The sequence below is a fragment of the Podarcis melisellensis genome (assembly GCF_964234715.1).
Source record: "Podarcis melisellensis genome assembly, chromosome: 13".
NCBI classification, from domain to species: Eukaryota; Metazoa; Chordata; class Lepidosauria; order Squamata; family Lacertidae; genus Podarcis; species Podarcis melisellensis.
In genome coordinates, this window is record NC_138545.1 from 50,648,087 (window position 1) to 50,665,101 (window position 17,015).

Genomic DNA, 17,015 nt, shown 5'->3' on the forward strand with positions numbered 1-17,015 from the left:
ATAGACTGCAGATCTCATAAGAGCATTGCAAGAGTTAGAAAATGCAGCCTCTGGGGATGCAGCAGTTCATCAGAGAATAGCCTCATTACCTGTAGAGGTTCAAGACGTGTCCCTGCTTGACAGAATAACAGGTAAGGGAAGTAGTACCATTGGCAGACATGTAGCTCATGGCAGAATGTTAGGGCTTGCCAAGATGATTTATAATGTGTTGAATTATGAATATTGTTTTTCTTTCTAGACAAAGAATCAGGAGAGCAGCTTTCCAAGATGGTAGATGACGCATGCATGTTGCTGGCGGATTACAATGGCAGGTTGGCAGCTGAAATAGATGATAGGAAACAGCTAACTCGGATGTTGTCAGACTTTCTGCGATGCCAAAAAGAAGTCCTCTCAGAGAAAGAGCAAACATTGGAAGTGCGTGACTTTGTTGTGGTAGTTCTATTCTCTAGCTTTTCTTAATTAAAATGCTTGACCATGTTTAAACTTCCCTTAAAGTTTAGATCTAGGTATTAGATCTGTTTTCTCTATCTTTTTCTTTCCAGCAGGTGACTAGGAGGGCTTCTGTCACTTGAAATTTTATTCACCATTTAATGATTAAGTATTTGCCGATACAGTGGTGCCTCGCAAGACGAAATTAATCCGTTCCGTGAGGCTCTCCGTATAGCGGTTTTTTCGTCTTGCGAAGCAAGCCCATTGACAGCTTAGCGGATTAGCGCTACAGCTGTCAAGCGGCTTCCAGCGATCAGCTGTTAAGCGGCTTATCAGCGGAACAGCTGATAAGCGGCTTAGCGGCTTAAGAAAAGGGCGAAAAAAGCGAAAAAAACCCGCGGGGGGATGCAAGATTTTTTTCGTCTTGCGAAGCAACCCCATAGGGGAATTCGTTTTACGAAGCGCCTCCAAAACGGAAAACCCTTTCGTCTAGCGGGTTTTTCGTCTTGCGAGGCGTTCGTCTTGCGGGGCACCACTGTAATCTTATTGTATATACCAGTCCGGGGGGTGGAGGGAATAGGTGTTAAGATTTGACATTTAACATTTTATAAATTTCAAATGACTCACTGGACATGTTTGATATTGGTATATATATTTAGTTCATAATTTCCCAGTGATTTATTTCCCAGAATACATTACAGTGCAGTCCTAACCTTGTTTATTCAAATGTAAGTCCTATTTATTTCCATGGAGGTACAGTCCCAGGTTAGGATTGCAGCCTTAGTTGCACTTGGTTCCCACCATAAACAGTGTCACTTTGTTAGGACTAATTTTTCCCATTGATTTCAGTAGGACCGAAGTTGAATTCACTTAGCCTAGATCCAACCCATAGTCTCCACTAGCAAGTCTGCACAAGAAAGCTTTTGGGGAATTAAGCTAGATGCATATTTGTGAATCTTAATAGGATATACATATGACTTTAAAAAATGAGTTTTATATGCTGGTGAAACAGGTTAATGAAATGAGGATTATTTATTTTAATTTTCTTTTCTCAGATGTATATAACTATTATTCAGAAGTATATTATTATTATTATTATTATTACTATTATTATTATTATTATTATTATTATTATTATTATTATTAAAATATATTCTAATGAATGTTCCAACAGCCCTAGATGTCAGCTCTGTGTTCCTACTATGGTGGTGCTTGTTTTTTGAGGGGTGGTAGTGGAATAGCATTAGGATATTACCTAAATTAAGGTAGTTTGTAATGTTGAGTTATGTGCATACTTGTTTTTCCCCCCTTCAGTTAGGGAGTAACAATGTTAGTTTTAGCAGAGAGCTATTTATAAGAGTTGCATCTATACTGACAATTTCTGTTTTGGTTTAATAGCTTAAAATTAGATCCGCAGTACATAATGACCCCTTCCTAAAATTAATTGTGCCTTAAACATAACAGCAATAACTTGTTACAAAGTAGAACAAACCCAAACATTGTTCATTAAGGTTCCTCTAACCTTCATGTGGGTAAGTATTGTCTTACAGATATATTTTTTAATCCAGCTTCTTTAACAACTATCTAGCTTTTGTTTCAGGTGAGGAGCATGGACCATATCTTCTAATGGTGGCATCTTCCATAAGTAATGCATCCTGCTAAAAATAAAATTCAGAATCAAAATCCTGCTTTGTCTCATGTTTTTGAAGATTGACAAAACATACCTGCAGATACCTTTTGATCATACTAGGCATATGTTGCAGACACCATCTAAACAAAAAGGAATACCTAAAGCAAGTCACATAGCTGCCAATTTAATATTTACTGTTCATTTTTGCTAGAAATTTGAAGGCTCAATTTTATTGAATTTAAATTACTAATTCCTCAAGCATTCCTGATAGATTGCATCTGTTTAGAATTAAAATATGCATATTGAGCCCAAGAGCCTTTAGCAAGAATGTTTGAGTTCACTTATTACTAGCAACAGAAGAAATTTTATGTGATCTGTTGAGGTGATGTTTACCCCGTGCTGAACTTAACCTCTGTTGACAACCACTATATCACATTAGCAGTAGCTGATCCCTTATAGTCATAAGAGCTATATTTTTATCTAATTCAGTATTCTTCTAATAACAGCAGCTGCTTGCGTTTTGTGTAGCTCACAAACGGCATGAAGGCAATGCTCCCTCCTTGTTGGTTTCTCCCCAGATATTTAGAGGTGTGTTGCACTGGAACAGGGTGGTTCCATTTAGCTTCCATTTTAAAGAGTCATTGGCCTATCTTCATGAATTTAATCCTTTCTAAAGCTGTCACCACATCTTTTGATAGTGAATTTAACACATGATGTCCCACTATGCTGAAGTTAGCAGGTCTGAGCCTAATCAGTGTTCGGATGTGCACTGCCTTGAGTTATATAATGGAATAAAGGTGGGGAGAGGAGAGAAAAAGGCAGGAGGATCTTTTTCTGGCCAGAAATTCACCACATGTCATGCAATCAATAGCTGCCATTATCTTAATATATGGCCATACGAATTTGCCCTTGTTGCATGTACCGTGTTGGCCCAAATATGTCGCACCTGAATATAAGCTGCATCTTTAAAATTCGGGGGGGGGGGGGGAGAGGAGAGACAATACCCAAAAATAAGCCGCACCCTTAAAATTCCGCAGTCACTCCGTTTTACTGTATGTCTGTTTCAGCAACGATACCGTAAAAGCCCATTTTTGTAAGGTCGCAAATTTAATCTGCACTTGAACTTTTCACGGTCAGAATTTGGGGGAAAAAGTGAGGCTTATATTCAGGGCAATACGGTAACAAACTGCCACTTGTTTTTTTCCAACTTTGGCTCTATCGTGGTACATATACCAGGAGTGGAAAGATTGATCTAACTGATTTGCATAGCTGCAATTTGTCGTCAAAATCTAACAATGTTAAGTGTGCATGCATCCATTGAAATAAGTCAGCCTAATCATTTGTGCTCCCATGTGAATAGCAAGCTGAAACCATTCTTTCACAACTTAAACCTGTGAAAAAGGATTCTAGTGCCTGTCAGTCAGGCGTGAAGAGAGGGTTTGCATAATACAGGGTAAAGAAGAAATTCCGTCTCTGTGTAGGGCCCTTTGTGGAGTCACATTAGTGGAGGTTGGGCCACCCATGTCAGAGTGATGGCCAAATTTTGCAGCTAACACAGCAGTTGTGATGGAATTTAACTTCATTGTGATTAAAAAATAGAAGTAAAATTTCAAATCTAGTTGCTCTCTCAGTGCGAGCAGAATAACTTAGGAGGTTTTGACAGTAAGCTATTGTCTGCAAGTGTGGCATGACATAGGAAAATACAAATTAATGTGAATGGCTATTAGCTATTAACATTGGTACATTTAGGGGCAACATTGGGTGGAAATGAAAGCTGCCTGGTGAACTCAGTGATAGGCCATGGGAGAAGCCTATCTGTACCCGGATATCTCCACGTTGGAGGCAGTTTTCAAGGGCCAAGTGGGAACTCTGAAAAATGGCTGTTAGTAGGCACATGCACATAATTAAGTAAATAAGTAAATACTTATACCACGCCCTCCCCGGCCAAGCCCGGGCTCAGGGCGGCTAACATCAAATATCAAATACATTAAAACAAACGATTAAAATACAGCTTAAAAATTAGAATCAGGATAAAATTAAATGCCCACGAATTACAACCATAGGGGTCAGCTATCCATGTTGGTCCCACATATGCCGGTAAACAGGTAAAGAGGTAACTTACAGGGTCCCATAGAGGGGGGTCAAATGGCCCGGACCAAAGGCCAGGCAGAACAGCTCCATCTTGCAGGCCCTGTGGAAGGTTGTCAAATCCCGCAGGGCCCTGGTCTCCTGTGATAGAGCCATAAATATACATTAATCAGGTGGTGGGAAGAATAAACTTGTGCTGATAAATCAAACTTCTGTGCAGGATAGATTATGTAACTTCTTAAACAATTAGTTTTTCATGCTTCCTTCCCCACTTTCCTCCACCTTGGATTCTTGTGACTCATGTCTTTTCATAGACTATAGGCAGTAGAGTGGAGAAATGGAAAAATTGCAGCAAGTAGCATGCTAGGGACAGAGGATGTAGAATTCCTTACAACATTTCGCAGGATTTCTGTATCATGTGCATGTTCATGATGCATGGTACAAATCTGTTTCTTCTGGCCACACATCTGATTTTTGCCACCTCCAAGAAAGGCAACCTATTTTTATTCATCTTGTCATTGATTATCATCTAGACAGACTTCAACTGCCCTTCCCCGAGCTCACATCTTTCTGTAATATCTTCAGATTCCTTGTTTCACTGGGTGGTATTCCATTCTTGTAGTGAAGATACTGCACTATGTAGGGTAGTTTCAGGTAGGTAGCTGTGTTGGTCTGACGTAGTCAAAATTAAAAAATTGCCCAGTAGCACCTTAGAGACCAACTTAGTTTGTTCTGGCTATAAGCTTTCATCAGAACAAACTTAGTTGATCCTTAAGGTGCTACTGGACAATTTTTTAATCTTTTTATGTAGGGTAGTTTTTGGCTTCCAGGGATTGTATGTTGTCATATCAAAGCTGCAGCCTAAAAAGTTTGAATTCAGGTTGGTAAAGGCTGACAACTGGTTCAGTATGCCTCTGGATTCAGGTCAGTTCCAGGCCATATAGGGAAGTGTACAATTCATACTTCAAGTTAGTGTGAACCAGTACAAGGTTGGAACAAGTTGCCTTTTCCCCAGACCCACCCTATTCTGATCATAAATTTTTAAAACTGATTTTTATCATTGCTTTTACACAGTTGTAACCTGCCCTTGGTATTCATGGTAAAGGGCAAATAAGAAATTAATAACAATTTACATAATTTTGTAACTCATAAGCTCCATGAAGCATGTATGAAATAAAAATAGCATTCAGTATTAACAGTTGTCCTAAATTCCAGTAAATTATACCCTTAACCCTTGAAATGACAGGCCTTCTGCCTTTTACTTCTCAGACTCTTATAAGGAACTAATGTAGAAACCAAATCAATCCCAAAGTACAGTCGTACCTTGGAAGTTGAATGGAATCCATTCCGGAAGTCCGTTCAACTTCCAAAACGTTCTGAAACCAAAGCACGGCTTCTGATTGGCTGCAGGTAGGTCCTGCAGCCAATCTGAAGCCGCAGAAACCCCGTTGGACATTCCAGTTCCAAAGAACGTCCACAAACCAGAACACACACGAGTTTGCGGCGTTCAGGAGCCAAAATGTCCGAATACTAAGGTGTTCGGTATCCAAGGTACGACTGTATAGAATTTTAGAGTTGGAAAGGACCCACAGGGTCATCTGGTCCAAATGTAAAAAAAATAAAAAATTAAAATGTACATATGCGTAGGAATAAAGGCACTTTTTCAGGTCAAAGCTAGTGAGTTTACTACCGCACACAAACCCTTTAGTCTGGTAACAAATTAATCTTTATGGTTCATAGAATTGTAGAGTTGCATGGAAAACAAATTTCATCTGTCCCAATCCCTTGCAGGATTCTTTTGTCCAACATGAGGGCTGGATCCTATGCCCTTTTGACATCCTATGTCCTTTTAAAATGTGGGGGTTGGGGGAGAGTTACTGGGTTGCACTGATTACAGTGGTACCTCGGTTTTTGAACATCTCTGTTGATGAACATTTTGGTTTTCGAATGCTGTAAACCTGGAATTAAATGCTTCAGTTTTCGAACATGCCTCGGAGGTTGAACACGCCATGCAACTTCCACTGAGTGCAAGATCCTGAGACCTAGCTGTCGACTATTGAGGTTTCGGTTTTTGAATGTTTGGAACAGTCTTCCAGAATGGAGTACTTTTGAAAACCGAGGGACCACTGTATATATTTTGTGGTTTTATATTTTGATTTTGTTCTGTGAACTGCCCTGAGGGCGATATATAAATTCAAATAATAATAACCCACAACACTGAGATTAAGAGTCTCCTCTGTTGACTGAGCTATCAGGGAGATCTAGCCAAATAATGATTCAGGCTTTCTTCTGGCACAGGTTTTTGGTTCATTTTAGCTCCCCACATATACTTTGCCACATATACTTTCCCTGTGAAGGGAATAAGCTCATCTTTTTATAGTATAGGGCAAGTAAGGTTGCATTTGTATGTATACTGTGTTTTAGGTAGATTATGCCTTGCCACTGATTATTGCGCAGTTGTAGCCTTAGCCTCTATTCTCTTCCCCTTCTGAGTCACTTAGCTATGGAAGGCTTTCAGTTGTATCCAGTACAGTGCTAAGTAACCATCCTGCCAGCACAAGGATTACTTTTTGTGCAGCCAGACTTCTCCCACTTGCCTTCCCCACCCCCTTCCTAAATCTGTTTTAGGGGTTCGCCCAGTCCTCCAGAGCAGATTTGTGAAGAGCGTGGCAGGAGGGAGGAAGTTGTGCTCAAGCAGAAGCCCTTGTGCTGATGGGACACTGGATTGCAAGCCTTGCAGGTCATGGGAAGTGGAGGCCGAGAAGAATACCTAGACTTTCTCTCCACAAGTACACCAGTGGCTGCTTACCCAGTCATGGGGTAGGCTGTAGTTGTAGCCTGTTGTGGCTATCCCTCTCGTCCCCTTGTGGGCAAAAGGCCTTGTGGATTGCCCTATAGCCTACCATCCACAAATTTGAACTGCCCTCTTGGGCAAGTTGGGGGGTAGACCAGAGTGGGGAAGTCTTCAGTCTGCTGCTACAACACTGCCTCCTTTGGAGGGCAGGTGCTCAAAGTGACTGCAGTCAGTCTGCCATGCTCCACCAGGGGCACTCTGGAATGGGGCTGATGACCCTTAAGCCAAAGCGCTGAGTGCTGTCTATGGAGTATGATATGGTGGCAGTTTCATAGCATCATAGAATTGTAGAGTTGGAACAGACCCCAAGGGTAATCTAGTGCAGCCCCCTGCAATGCAGAAATCTCAATACGTAGTCCCCCATCCAGTTTGAAACCATTCTGGACCCTGCTTAGTTTTGCAAACTTGATAGTAGTTTTATTGTGTTAAAGGTAAAGGGACCCCTGACCATTAGGTCCAGCCGCAGATGACTCGGGTTGCGGCGCTCATCTTGCTTTACTGGCCGAGGGAGCCGGCGTACAGCTTCCAGGTCATGTGGCCAGCATGACTAAGCCACTTCTGGAGAACCAGAGCAGCTCACAGTAACACCATTTACCTTCCCGCTGGAGCGGTACCTATTTATCTACTTGCACTTCGTGCTTTCAAACTGCTAGGTTGGCAGGAGCAGGGACCGAGCAACGGGAGCTCACCCCGTTGCGGGGATTTGAACTGCCAACCTGATAGGCAAGCCCTAGGCTCTGTGGTTTAACCCACAGCGCCACCCACGTCCTTTTTTTGTGCTACTAGGAGGTTTATCCTGCTTGTTTTTTCTCTAGAGCCCCAGATGAGAAGACATGGCATAAACCTGAGCGCATAATAAGCCCCCTGCTGGATCATTCAAAAGGTCCATGTAGTGTAGCAGTCTGTGTTGGAATCCCATAAGCAGGATATGAGTGCCCTAGCCCTCTTCTGCATGTGATCTCCAGCCATTTTCCTCTGATACTGGACATTTTACATAACCATCATGAGTAGTAGCTACTGATATGCAAAGTCATGTAGAATAAGGCTAATTCTCTTCTAAAGCTGACCCAAGTTGGTGATTATCTTGTGAATCCTAGCATGGAGGCAGTTGCATACATGCCATGGTCTCATGTGCAGCATTGGAGGGCTACGGACCCTAAAGCAGAGAGGGAAGCATGTGTGCCCTGGATGTGGAACTGCCATAGCATTGCATTTGTTTGTTACCCATGTGCTCATCCAGGAGTTGCCATTACTTCTTGCTTTCTGCAATAGAGGAGTGACAGGTTGCATGCTTGGTTTGCTCTTCTCCATAAGCACCTCAGTGTATAATTCTAGCTACAGCTCACTAGTAAATTCCTAGCTGGCACCTGTGTACAAGGGATTAATGCACGGATACCCAAATTTCTGGCTCTGAGATGGACATATATTTAAGTTCTTTCAAAATATAGCAAAGAATTATTATTATTTTAAATGACCAGAGGATCAAAGCTGGTAGGAAGTTGCTAGAATAAATTTCTTCTCAAAAGACCAAATAGCCCATTGCATATTTATCTTTTAAGTGTTTTTAGTACTATATACAATCTTGAGCATTTTATAGAATGTTTACCAATAAAGTAAGCATAAAAGAGCATCCCCTGAATAATAATACTGGCATTTATCTCCATGATGACAACACATTTCTTATATTTAGGTGTTGACCGAAATCCTATTTTTGACTAATGCCATTTCCCCCGACATTTTCCACTCTGGCCCTTAAAATGTATAAGAAAGCAGTGGCCCTTCAGATGCTGTTGAAGTCTGTCATCATTCCCTGACCAAACTGACTGGGGCTGCTGGGAATGCAACAACATCTGGAGTGACACACGTTGACCACTCCTGCTTTAAAAATACTCTGAATTTTGTCACAAAGCAAATACATTACATGCTGAGTGTTCGAGATTTGTGATTGGCGGGTGGTTTGCGGCCTCCTTACAGGTGGCCTGAGAGACCCCCACAAGGATAGACTGTTGAAGGCTCTTTCTAGAGTAAATAAAATTTAAAATCCACCTCTGAACTCTGGTGTAACTATTAAAATGTGTCAGGGTGAAGAGAAAAAGGAAGCATTGTCAGGTAAGGGATAGGAGTTCCTGGATTTCCATTTCTATGGGCTATCAGTCAGTTCAATACTATAATGAAATTGCAAATTGTAGCTGTTCTTGGTAGGCAGCTTTTGGTTTTGATCAAGACTGTTCTGCTTTCTTCCCTGAAGGCTGTTGCATCCTGAGCCTTTTCTCCATGTGGTTTCTTAGCAACAACAGTTTTGTATCCTAGCACAAGCTCCCCCTCATGCCATGCTTTCTTCAGCTATTGGCCTTCCCTTTACTAGGCCACCCCACCTGTACTTATGGAATCATGACCTCTTCCCAACAACAGGATCAAAAAATGTACCCTGCACATGGCAACCACTCAGATCCATTCCCTGCCAGCAGTCCTTGAAGCCATGTAGTGGGTTGGTAGAGCCTAGCAAGAGCTGCATTGTTGTTGAGCACCTTGCTGATCTCAGTGGTTGCCAGAATTGCATTTATGCCCACTACTTCTAGATTTGTAGGAATGATTAAATTATTCTACCCTGTCTATTCAAGCCTAGCTGAGTCAAAGAGCCAGCAGTCTTTCAAGCTGCCTCATGTGGAGGTCTTCCGAGAACAATCCAGAATAGTAAACTTCATTGCAGCAAAATGTAAGAAGTGCTGGTTTGAACACCAAAATATGGCTTCAGAAGCCGGATTCTTTTAATGCAGTGTCTTTCAATACTTTTATCCTGTTCCAGTTTGTCTGTCGTTGCCTCAGGGCTGCTTGAAGATTTTAGAAGTGTGTGTGAAGGGGTGATCTTCATTAGTTGTCATTAAAATACTAGGTGAGAGCCAATATAATTTAGCTCTTTGAGTTGATTTCTAAAGCTTTCAAAATATTTTAGATTGGTCTGTAAAAGAATGCTTTCCTGATGTTGGACTTCGCAACTCTCATTAGTCCCAGCTAGCATAACCAATGGCCAAAGATGGTGGCAATTGGACCACACCAACATCTGCACTGCCACAGCCCCACTCTAAAAGTATTTAAAATATGTACTGTACGGCCTGCTCTTCACTACCAAAAAAGCATCCCACAGTGGGTTTCAACCATAAAGCATTAAAAACAAGCATAGTAAAAGCAAATTAATAACATCAGTGAAATTTCATCACATCCAACTGAGTGGACAGCAAATCGCCCAGAGGCCTGAGTAAATAAATAGGTCTTTAGCTGGCGCAGAAAACTAAAAACTTAGCACTGGCCTTCTAGGAAGGGGGTTGCACAATTGGGGTGCTTGCACTGGGGGTACCCTCTTCCATGTATACTGAATTTCAGGCACCACCAGAGGGATATCCTCTACAGATCTTTAAAGCACAAGCAGACTATATGGGGTGCAGGTTCTCTGCCAGGTTTCTATGTCCTAAGATGTTTAGCGGTTTTAATGTCAACACAAGCACCTTGAAGCTGATTCAGTAGCAGCAGTAGCCAGTGCAATTTCTAGCAGGCTGCCATGTTCTGCACCATGTAGAGTGCATTGCAATCGCCCAGACCTAGGGGTGTTAGTGCATGGGACAAACTATCCCCATCCAGGAGCAATAACGGTTGCTGTGCTAACTGAAGCTAGTGTAAGGTTCTTCTCACCAAGAAAGCTACTTGTGCCTCCCATAAAATGCTGAATCCAGGAGGACCCCCAAGCTACGTTCCTGTTCTATGAGAGGGAGGGTGGCCCAGTTCTGAACAGGCAATATTCCCAATTTCCAAACCTGGGAATGCTCGCTCACAGTACTTATCAGGGTTCAGCCAGAGCTTATAGGCTTTCATCCAACTCGCCACTGTGTCAAACCACTGACCAGAACCCAGACAGTGTCTCCTGACTAATGAAACTGAATGAGCTGTATTAACATGTTCCCCCCTCCAGCTCCTTGCCAGAGAAGCTGAATCAGAGTGGAGAGGCATAATTGTTGTGCCCTCTCCTGGGCCTTCGCCCTTAGCAGGGAGTCAGCCTGTCCAACTCCTAGGTATGCCTCTGCATCAGCATCTTGGTGACATCTCACTCCAGATCTAATGAGCACTACTAGTAGCTTCAAATAGATATTAAACAGCACTGTGGACAGAATGGGACCATGCACCCCACAGCATAACTGCTATGGAGCTGAGGTACAGTCTCCCAATGCTATTTTCTGGAAAATGGCCCTGCAGGTAGAAATGGAACCACCACAAATCAGCAAGGTCACTCTCTTCAACCCTCCCAATAAAGGACTTCCATCAGGACAACCAGAGCTGATCTGGTTCCCAACCTGGAATGAATCCAGATAATTGGTTCCATCCAAAAGCATTAAGAGCTACCACCCTCTAGAGCAGCGGTTCTCAACTTGTGAGGACCAAGGCCAGAGCTCAGGGATGATGGGAGTTGTAGTCCAACAACATCTGGGGACCCACAGGTTGAGAAAGGCTGCTCTAGAGCACTTACCGTTAAAAAGGAATTATTGCAACCAAGTGATGATTGTCAAACACTTGGGTTTCTTGGGGAGCAGGCAAACTAGCCTCCATGAGGACTGCAGGTCCCCTCCCCTCTTGCACAGATGTATTCACCACACATTGGAATCACCTAGTTAATCCCTTCTGGCTGGATCTAAACAGGACAAAGGCTGAGAAGATGTGGTTTGCTGAACAGCCTCTAGCATCTTATGCACAGCCATTGTTCGTTTGCTATGTTTATGTCCCACCCATTCTCCAAGGAGCTCAAGAAGATGTACATGGTTCTTCCTCTCCCTGTTTTATCCTCATAGTGACCTGTGAGGTAGGTTAGGCTGAGAGACAGTGATTGTCCCAAAGTCACCCAATGAGTTTCATAGCTAAATGGAGATTCGAACTTGGGTCTCCTGGGTACAGTATTCTAAGTACTACACCACATTGGCGCACACTGTTGTTCTTTGTGGCCTACTAGTGATTATACAAGTTAACCAAACCATCAGTTAATCATTGTACACAAAGCTCCTGATACAGCTCTAGCCATGCATAAAAACGTATCGATTTGCAACTAGTTTCCCCAGAACGTACATGAGGATGTGCATTAAAATGCTCAACACATGGAATGATGCATTGTGGAAGGACACTGGGTGAACATTTGGATCAACATCCAGTTTTCACCTGTGATTTTTGACCAAATGAGTGAAAAGTTGATGAAAGCAAAAACTGGAGGGTACTATGTTACGTCATAGAATAGTTTCTCTCCCTGCTGTTATCTCTGCAGTTTGAATTTGTTTACTCTTCTTCACTCGCAGCTCTAGCTTTGGGGCAATGATAGCTCCTGAAGCCACAGCTATGGAGGAGTGTGAGTTCACATACAGCACTAAACTACGGTCAAAGTTCTCTAGTGTTTAAAAAACCAACTATGAATGTGGTTAATGAGCAACCTTTAATCATAGTTATTAAACCATAGTTAAATTGCTGGGCTGGGTTTGCACATAGCACTAAGCTATGGTTTAATAAACCATGGATTAGCATTATGTGTGAACCATGCCACTTTGCGGGGCTGCTTTTGAACTGTGTTCAGAAGTTTCAACTGGGACTAAAATGTAGCTGTAAGTTTCAAACAGAACCTTCTGTAGGAACAGATAAAACGTCAACTTTACTGGCTTCATGTTTGCTTCTGGAACCAATTCAAAGTGCTGATATTATCCTTTAATGCTCTATATGACATGGACTAGGATATTTAAAGGACCCCTTCCACACGTACACAGTTGCTCTTTCTTTGGTCTGCAGATACCCATGCTACTGATCATGCCTTTAGAGACTAACTGGGTGGGTACTGAGGACTGACCTTTTCTATTGTCACAGCCAGATTATTGAACTCTCCTTCAGGCTGTCCACCTGACACACACACACACCATGTCCACCTCTGGTTTCCTCTGGTTTAGTTTGTAACTTCTCTGCTGATATAAATTCTGCTAGGATTACAATTATTTTGTACTGTATTTCTTTGCTTTATATGCATTTTTGTATTCAGAGAAAAGTGGGCTTATGAATACCAATAGTTGGGCATTGTGAGTAGAAGAGTAATATTATGCTCCTGTCTTGCTTGTGGGCTTTCCATACTCATTGTTAGCTCCTGGAAGAACAGGGTGCTGAACTAGATAGGCCGTCTGATCCAGCAGGGTTCTTCTTAATTTTTTTAAATAGAAATTTATGCTCATTAGATTAGGATAGCGCCTAAAGACATTCTACTTAAGGTAAATATTGGAGAGCAAAGAATTGCTGGGTTGGACCAGTACAGTGAAAAAGGGACATTTGTTCCTATACAGGAACCTCGGGTTAAATTTGCTTCAGGTTGAGCATTTTCAAGTTACGCTCCGCGGCGACCCGGAAGTAACGGAGTGCGTTACTTCCGGGTTTCGCCACATGCGCAGACGCTCAAAATGATGTCACGCGCATGCGTGGAAGCAGCAAAACGCAACACGCAGACACATCTTACGTTCTACTCACGATGCGGACAGAGCTCCGAAACGGATCCCGTTCGCATCCCGAAGTACCACTTTACAGTGATAAAAATTTATTCTAAGCATTATAAACTGTGAAATATCAATATGATCTGCCAGCCACAGATGTCAGGACATAAATGGAGTGAGAGAATATACTAATGATTTTTTTTCAATGACAAGTAGCATGGCTTTATTTGGAAGCCTAGTTAAATAGTTGCCTAGTTGTAAGCCAAGTATTGTCTAAAGGGCTTCTCAACTGAGATCATCCAACAAAGCAGAAAGACAGTTGGGTTATTGCAGAGTTTGTATAAATAAAAAGATGCAGCACATAGTGTGCAGTCTATAACCCAGCTACCGCAGAGACGATTCTTTGTTATATAAAATTGTTCTGGAGAAAATAGCTTCCAGACTGAAATGTAATATGAGACTAATTCATAAGGCATTAAGTTGGATTCTGATTACTTTTGCATTCCTCTTGTTAGTAGATATTTTGCAGAACAACCATAAACATAACACTGTCCATCATAAAGTCCTTCCAGATCATTCTAACCTGTTCACATCGTGGACACCGTTGAAATAATTCTAAGCATAATGCAATATTTTTTCTAAAAAATGATTTGTATAAAATGTCATATTTAGGGGAGAGGCCATAGCTCTGTAGAGAAGTACATGCTGTGTGTGGAGGATGGTGGGGTTCTCACCATTTCCAGTTAAAAGATTCTTGTGTAACAAGACTGGGAAAGACCTCTGCTTGAAGCCATGGAGAGCTGCCGTAGACATCATTGCATCAGTTGTTTCAGTCAATATAAGTAGTGTCCTATACCCATGTCAGTTTTCAAAATAGACAAAATCAGTACTGACCACTTATATCCTCTTTCTTTAAAAAGAAAGAACATTGGAGCAGCTTAGGTGGAAATCCAAGTGGTATCCAGTCCAGACACTGAGTGGGCCCATGCCTGCTTTACTTCAGTAATGCTTCAGCATGACATAGTCCCAAATTACAAAATAAATTCCAGATTGCTCATTTGGAATTCCACATAGTAAATCTGCTTTTGAATTTACTTGGAGCTGTCACTCCTGCTTACTTTGCTCAACAACCCTACCTACCAGTCTACCCTTTGCCACCTTTCTTCTCCCAAAACCTGACCATATGCTCCTTCCTTTACACCTGACTAATCCCTGCTGTCTTACACCTCACCCACCCCCTTGCCTAGCCCCTCACAGTTCACCCAAACCTTCCACACTTACCTGGGCCACCTACCACCCACTCTGCTCACTTGCTCACCTGCCTGTTGTTCAGTCATGACTGTAGTTGCTGTGGCTGCCTATTGGCTATGAACTACAGCATGACAGCCTTACAGTTTTATTATATAGTTAGAAAATTGTGACACTTGCTGTGCTGCTTATTCTACTTAAACCTTCTATTTACTTCACTAATTTTCAAAATATAAGCATAAAAAGATGTTGGAAGGTGAAGGGCCTGAGGATTCCTGTCCCTTTAAAAGTTGCACAGGAGTGAGGATGTGCTGGCAGAGGCAAGGACAAGTGACACGTATATTCAGGCCTGCATCAGGCTCCACATACATATAAATCTGCTATGAAGGATGCAAAGAAAATCCATGCCCAATAGCTATACCTTGTTATTTCAAGGTCTGTGCCAGAGATAGCCAGTGTGGTGCCATTCATATATTTGTGCATGGCAGCTCCCATCAGCCTCAGCCTGAATTGTCAATGCTGGAGAATCTTTATCAGATCTTGAATTGTGCCATTGGGAAATACGACAGATTCATTTCCAGGAGAGGAAATTGCAGATTGTCTTTCTGTCAGCTCTCCACTAACACAAGATGGTGATTTATAGTAACCAGACATTGGCTAGTAAATCACTCTGGAAATAAGAGTGTTCAAGGGAACAACCTCAAATGCTCTGATCAAAGCCGTTTTCTGCTTTCTGCGCCTAGAAACTGAGTTGTTAATAACATCAAAAGTATCCAGTATGGCACAGGTACTTTTGGATCTCCCATTGACTGTTGGTATTGTTTGACAGTTGATGGCTGAACAATTTAAAATGATCAGATCAACATTAGATGAAAGCAGAGGGGGACAAAAAAATGAATCACAGAGATAAGAAATGAAAAATGGAACGAGCTTACCTATAGATTTCAGACTAGATTGATGAAAACCTGACAGGACTGGATGATGAATCAGCAAAATTGGAGAAAGCAGATGGTGAAATGAAAATGCCTCTTATACATGGCAAAGAGAAAGATAAAATCATAAATGGAGAGATGGAGAATCATCTAGATTTGGTATTGATGGAGTTGAGAGGGAAAAAGCTTTGAGAAAGCTTCAGTCCTGTCTTCTCTTCATTTCTGGAAGAAAGAAAGTATTCTGTATACTATTTGGAGCAAATTCAGAGAATGATCTATAAATTTATGCTACTATCTCTGGAAAAGACTGGAAGAAACAGAAATGTAAAGCCCTGGAGGAGCAGATCAGGATAAATGCATTAGGAAATGGAAACACAACAAGAGATGAAATTTGAATATACAGTACTGGGCATGAATTAAAGGATATATAACAAAAGAATGCTGGAATATGATTCCAATATGTGATCACAGTGGAGAGATTTTAATATGGGCATGGAAGGAAGAATTTACTATTAATGAATGTGGAGGCATGGGGGTGAGAATTACGGAGTGAAAGTGGATTTTAAAGAAAAGACATGGTTGATATTTACCTCCACCAATAATACTAATTCAGGAACCCCTCTTGGACTTTTCGTGGGGAAAAGAAAGGAAATGTTTTTGAGAGACCTCAACTGAAAAGAAACATTTAACAGAAAGTAGAGAAGACTGCTGTCACCATCTGCAGTGATCAGCAGTCACTGCAGATGACAGTGACAGCAGTCACAAAATTCTGCTTGGGAGAAAAGCATTGGCAAACCTAGACAGCATCTTAAAAAGCAGAGACATCACCTTACCAACAAAGGTCCGTATAGTTAAAGCTATGGTTTCCCCAGTAGTGATGTATGGAAGTGAGAGCTGGACCATAAAATTGGGAAATATACAAGGCTGTATATTGTCTCCCTGCTTATTTAACTTATATGCAGAATTCATCATGCGAAAGGCTGGGCTGCATGAATCCCAAGCCGGAATTAAGATTGGTAGAAGTAATATCAACCTCAGATATGCAGATGACACAACCTTGATGGCAGAAAGTGAGGAGGAATTAAAGAACCTTTTAATGAGGGTGAAAGAGAGTGCCAAATATGGTCTGAAGTTCAACATCAAAAAAACGAAGATCATGGCCACTGGTCCCATCACCTCCTGGCAAATAGAAGGGGAAGAAATGGAGGCAGTGAGAGATTTTACTTTCTTGGGCTCCGTGATCACTGCAGATGGTGACAGCAGCCACGAAATTAAACAACGCCTGCTTCTTGGGAGAAAAGCAATGACAAACCTAGACAGCATCTTAAAAAGCAGAGACA

The 17,015-nt window shown here is 41.8% G+C and overlaps 1 protein-coding gene and 1 long non-coding RNA gene across 5 annotated transcripts in view; one reads left to right on the top strand and one right to left on the bottom strand.

Moving 5' to 3' along the window:
• Positions 1-17,015, top strand: part of RPRD1A (regulation of nuclear pre-mRNA domain containing 1A) — a 38,077-nt gene that overhangs the window by 15,250 nt on the left and 5,812 nt on the right. Inside the window, exons 5-7 of one of the 3 annotated variants that reach the window (XM_081884371.1) lie at positions 5-131; positions 239-414; positions 2,018-2,112. In XM_081884371.1, coding sequence (XP_081740497.1) covers positions 5-131; positions 239-414; positions 2,018-2,056 — 342 coding nt within the window. In that variant the 3' untranslated portion in view covers positions 2,057-2,112. Of the gene's footprint in view, positions 1-4; positions 132-238; positions 415-2,017; positions 2,113-17,015 lie in introns of those variants that run through there. The other 2 variants (XM_081884372.1, XM_081884370.1) reach the window with 2 other exon arrangements.
• On the bottom strand, positions 1,969-16,377 carry LOC309354392. Of its 2 annotated transcripts, XR_014162250.1 has the most exons (4): positions 14,230-16,377; positions 5,642-5,745; positions 4,182-4,288; positions 1,969-2,087 (listed from the first exon to the last, which is right to left on the bottom strand). It is a non-coding gene; the product is annotated as an uncharacterized lncRNA (long non-coding RNA). The 2 variants fall into 2 exon arrangements; XR_014162249.1 differs by lacking the exon at positions 5,642-5,745.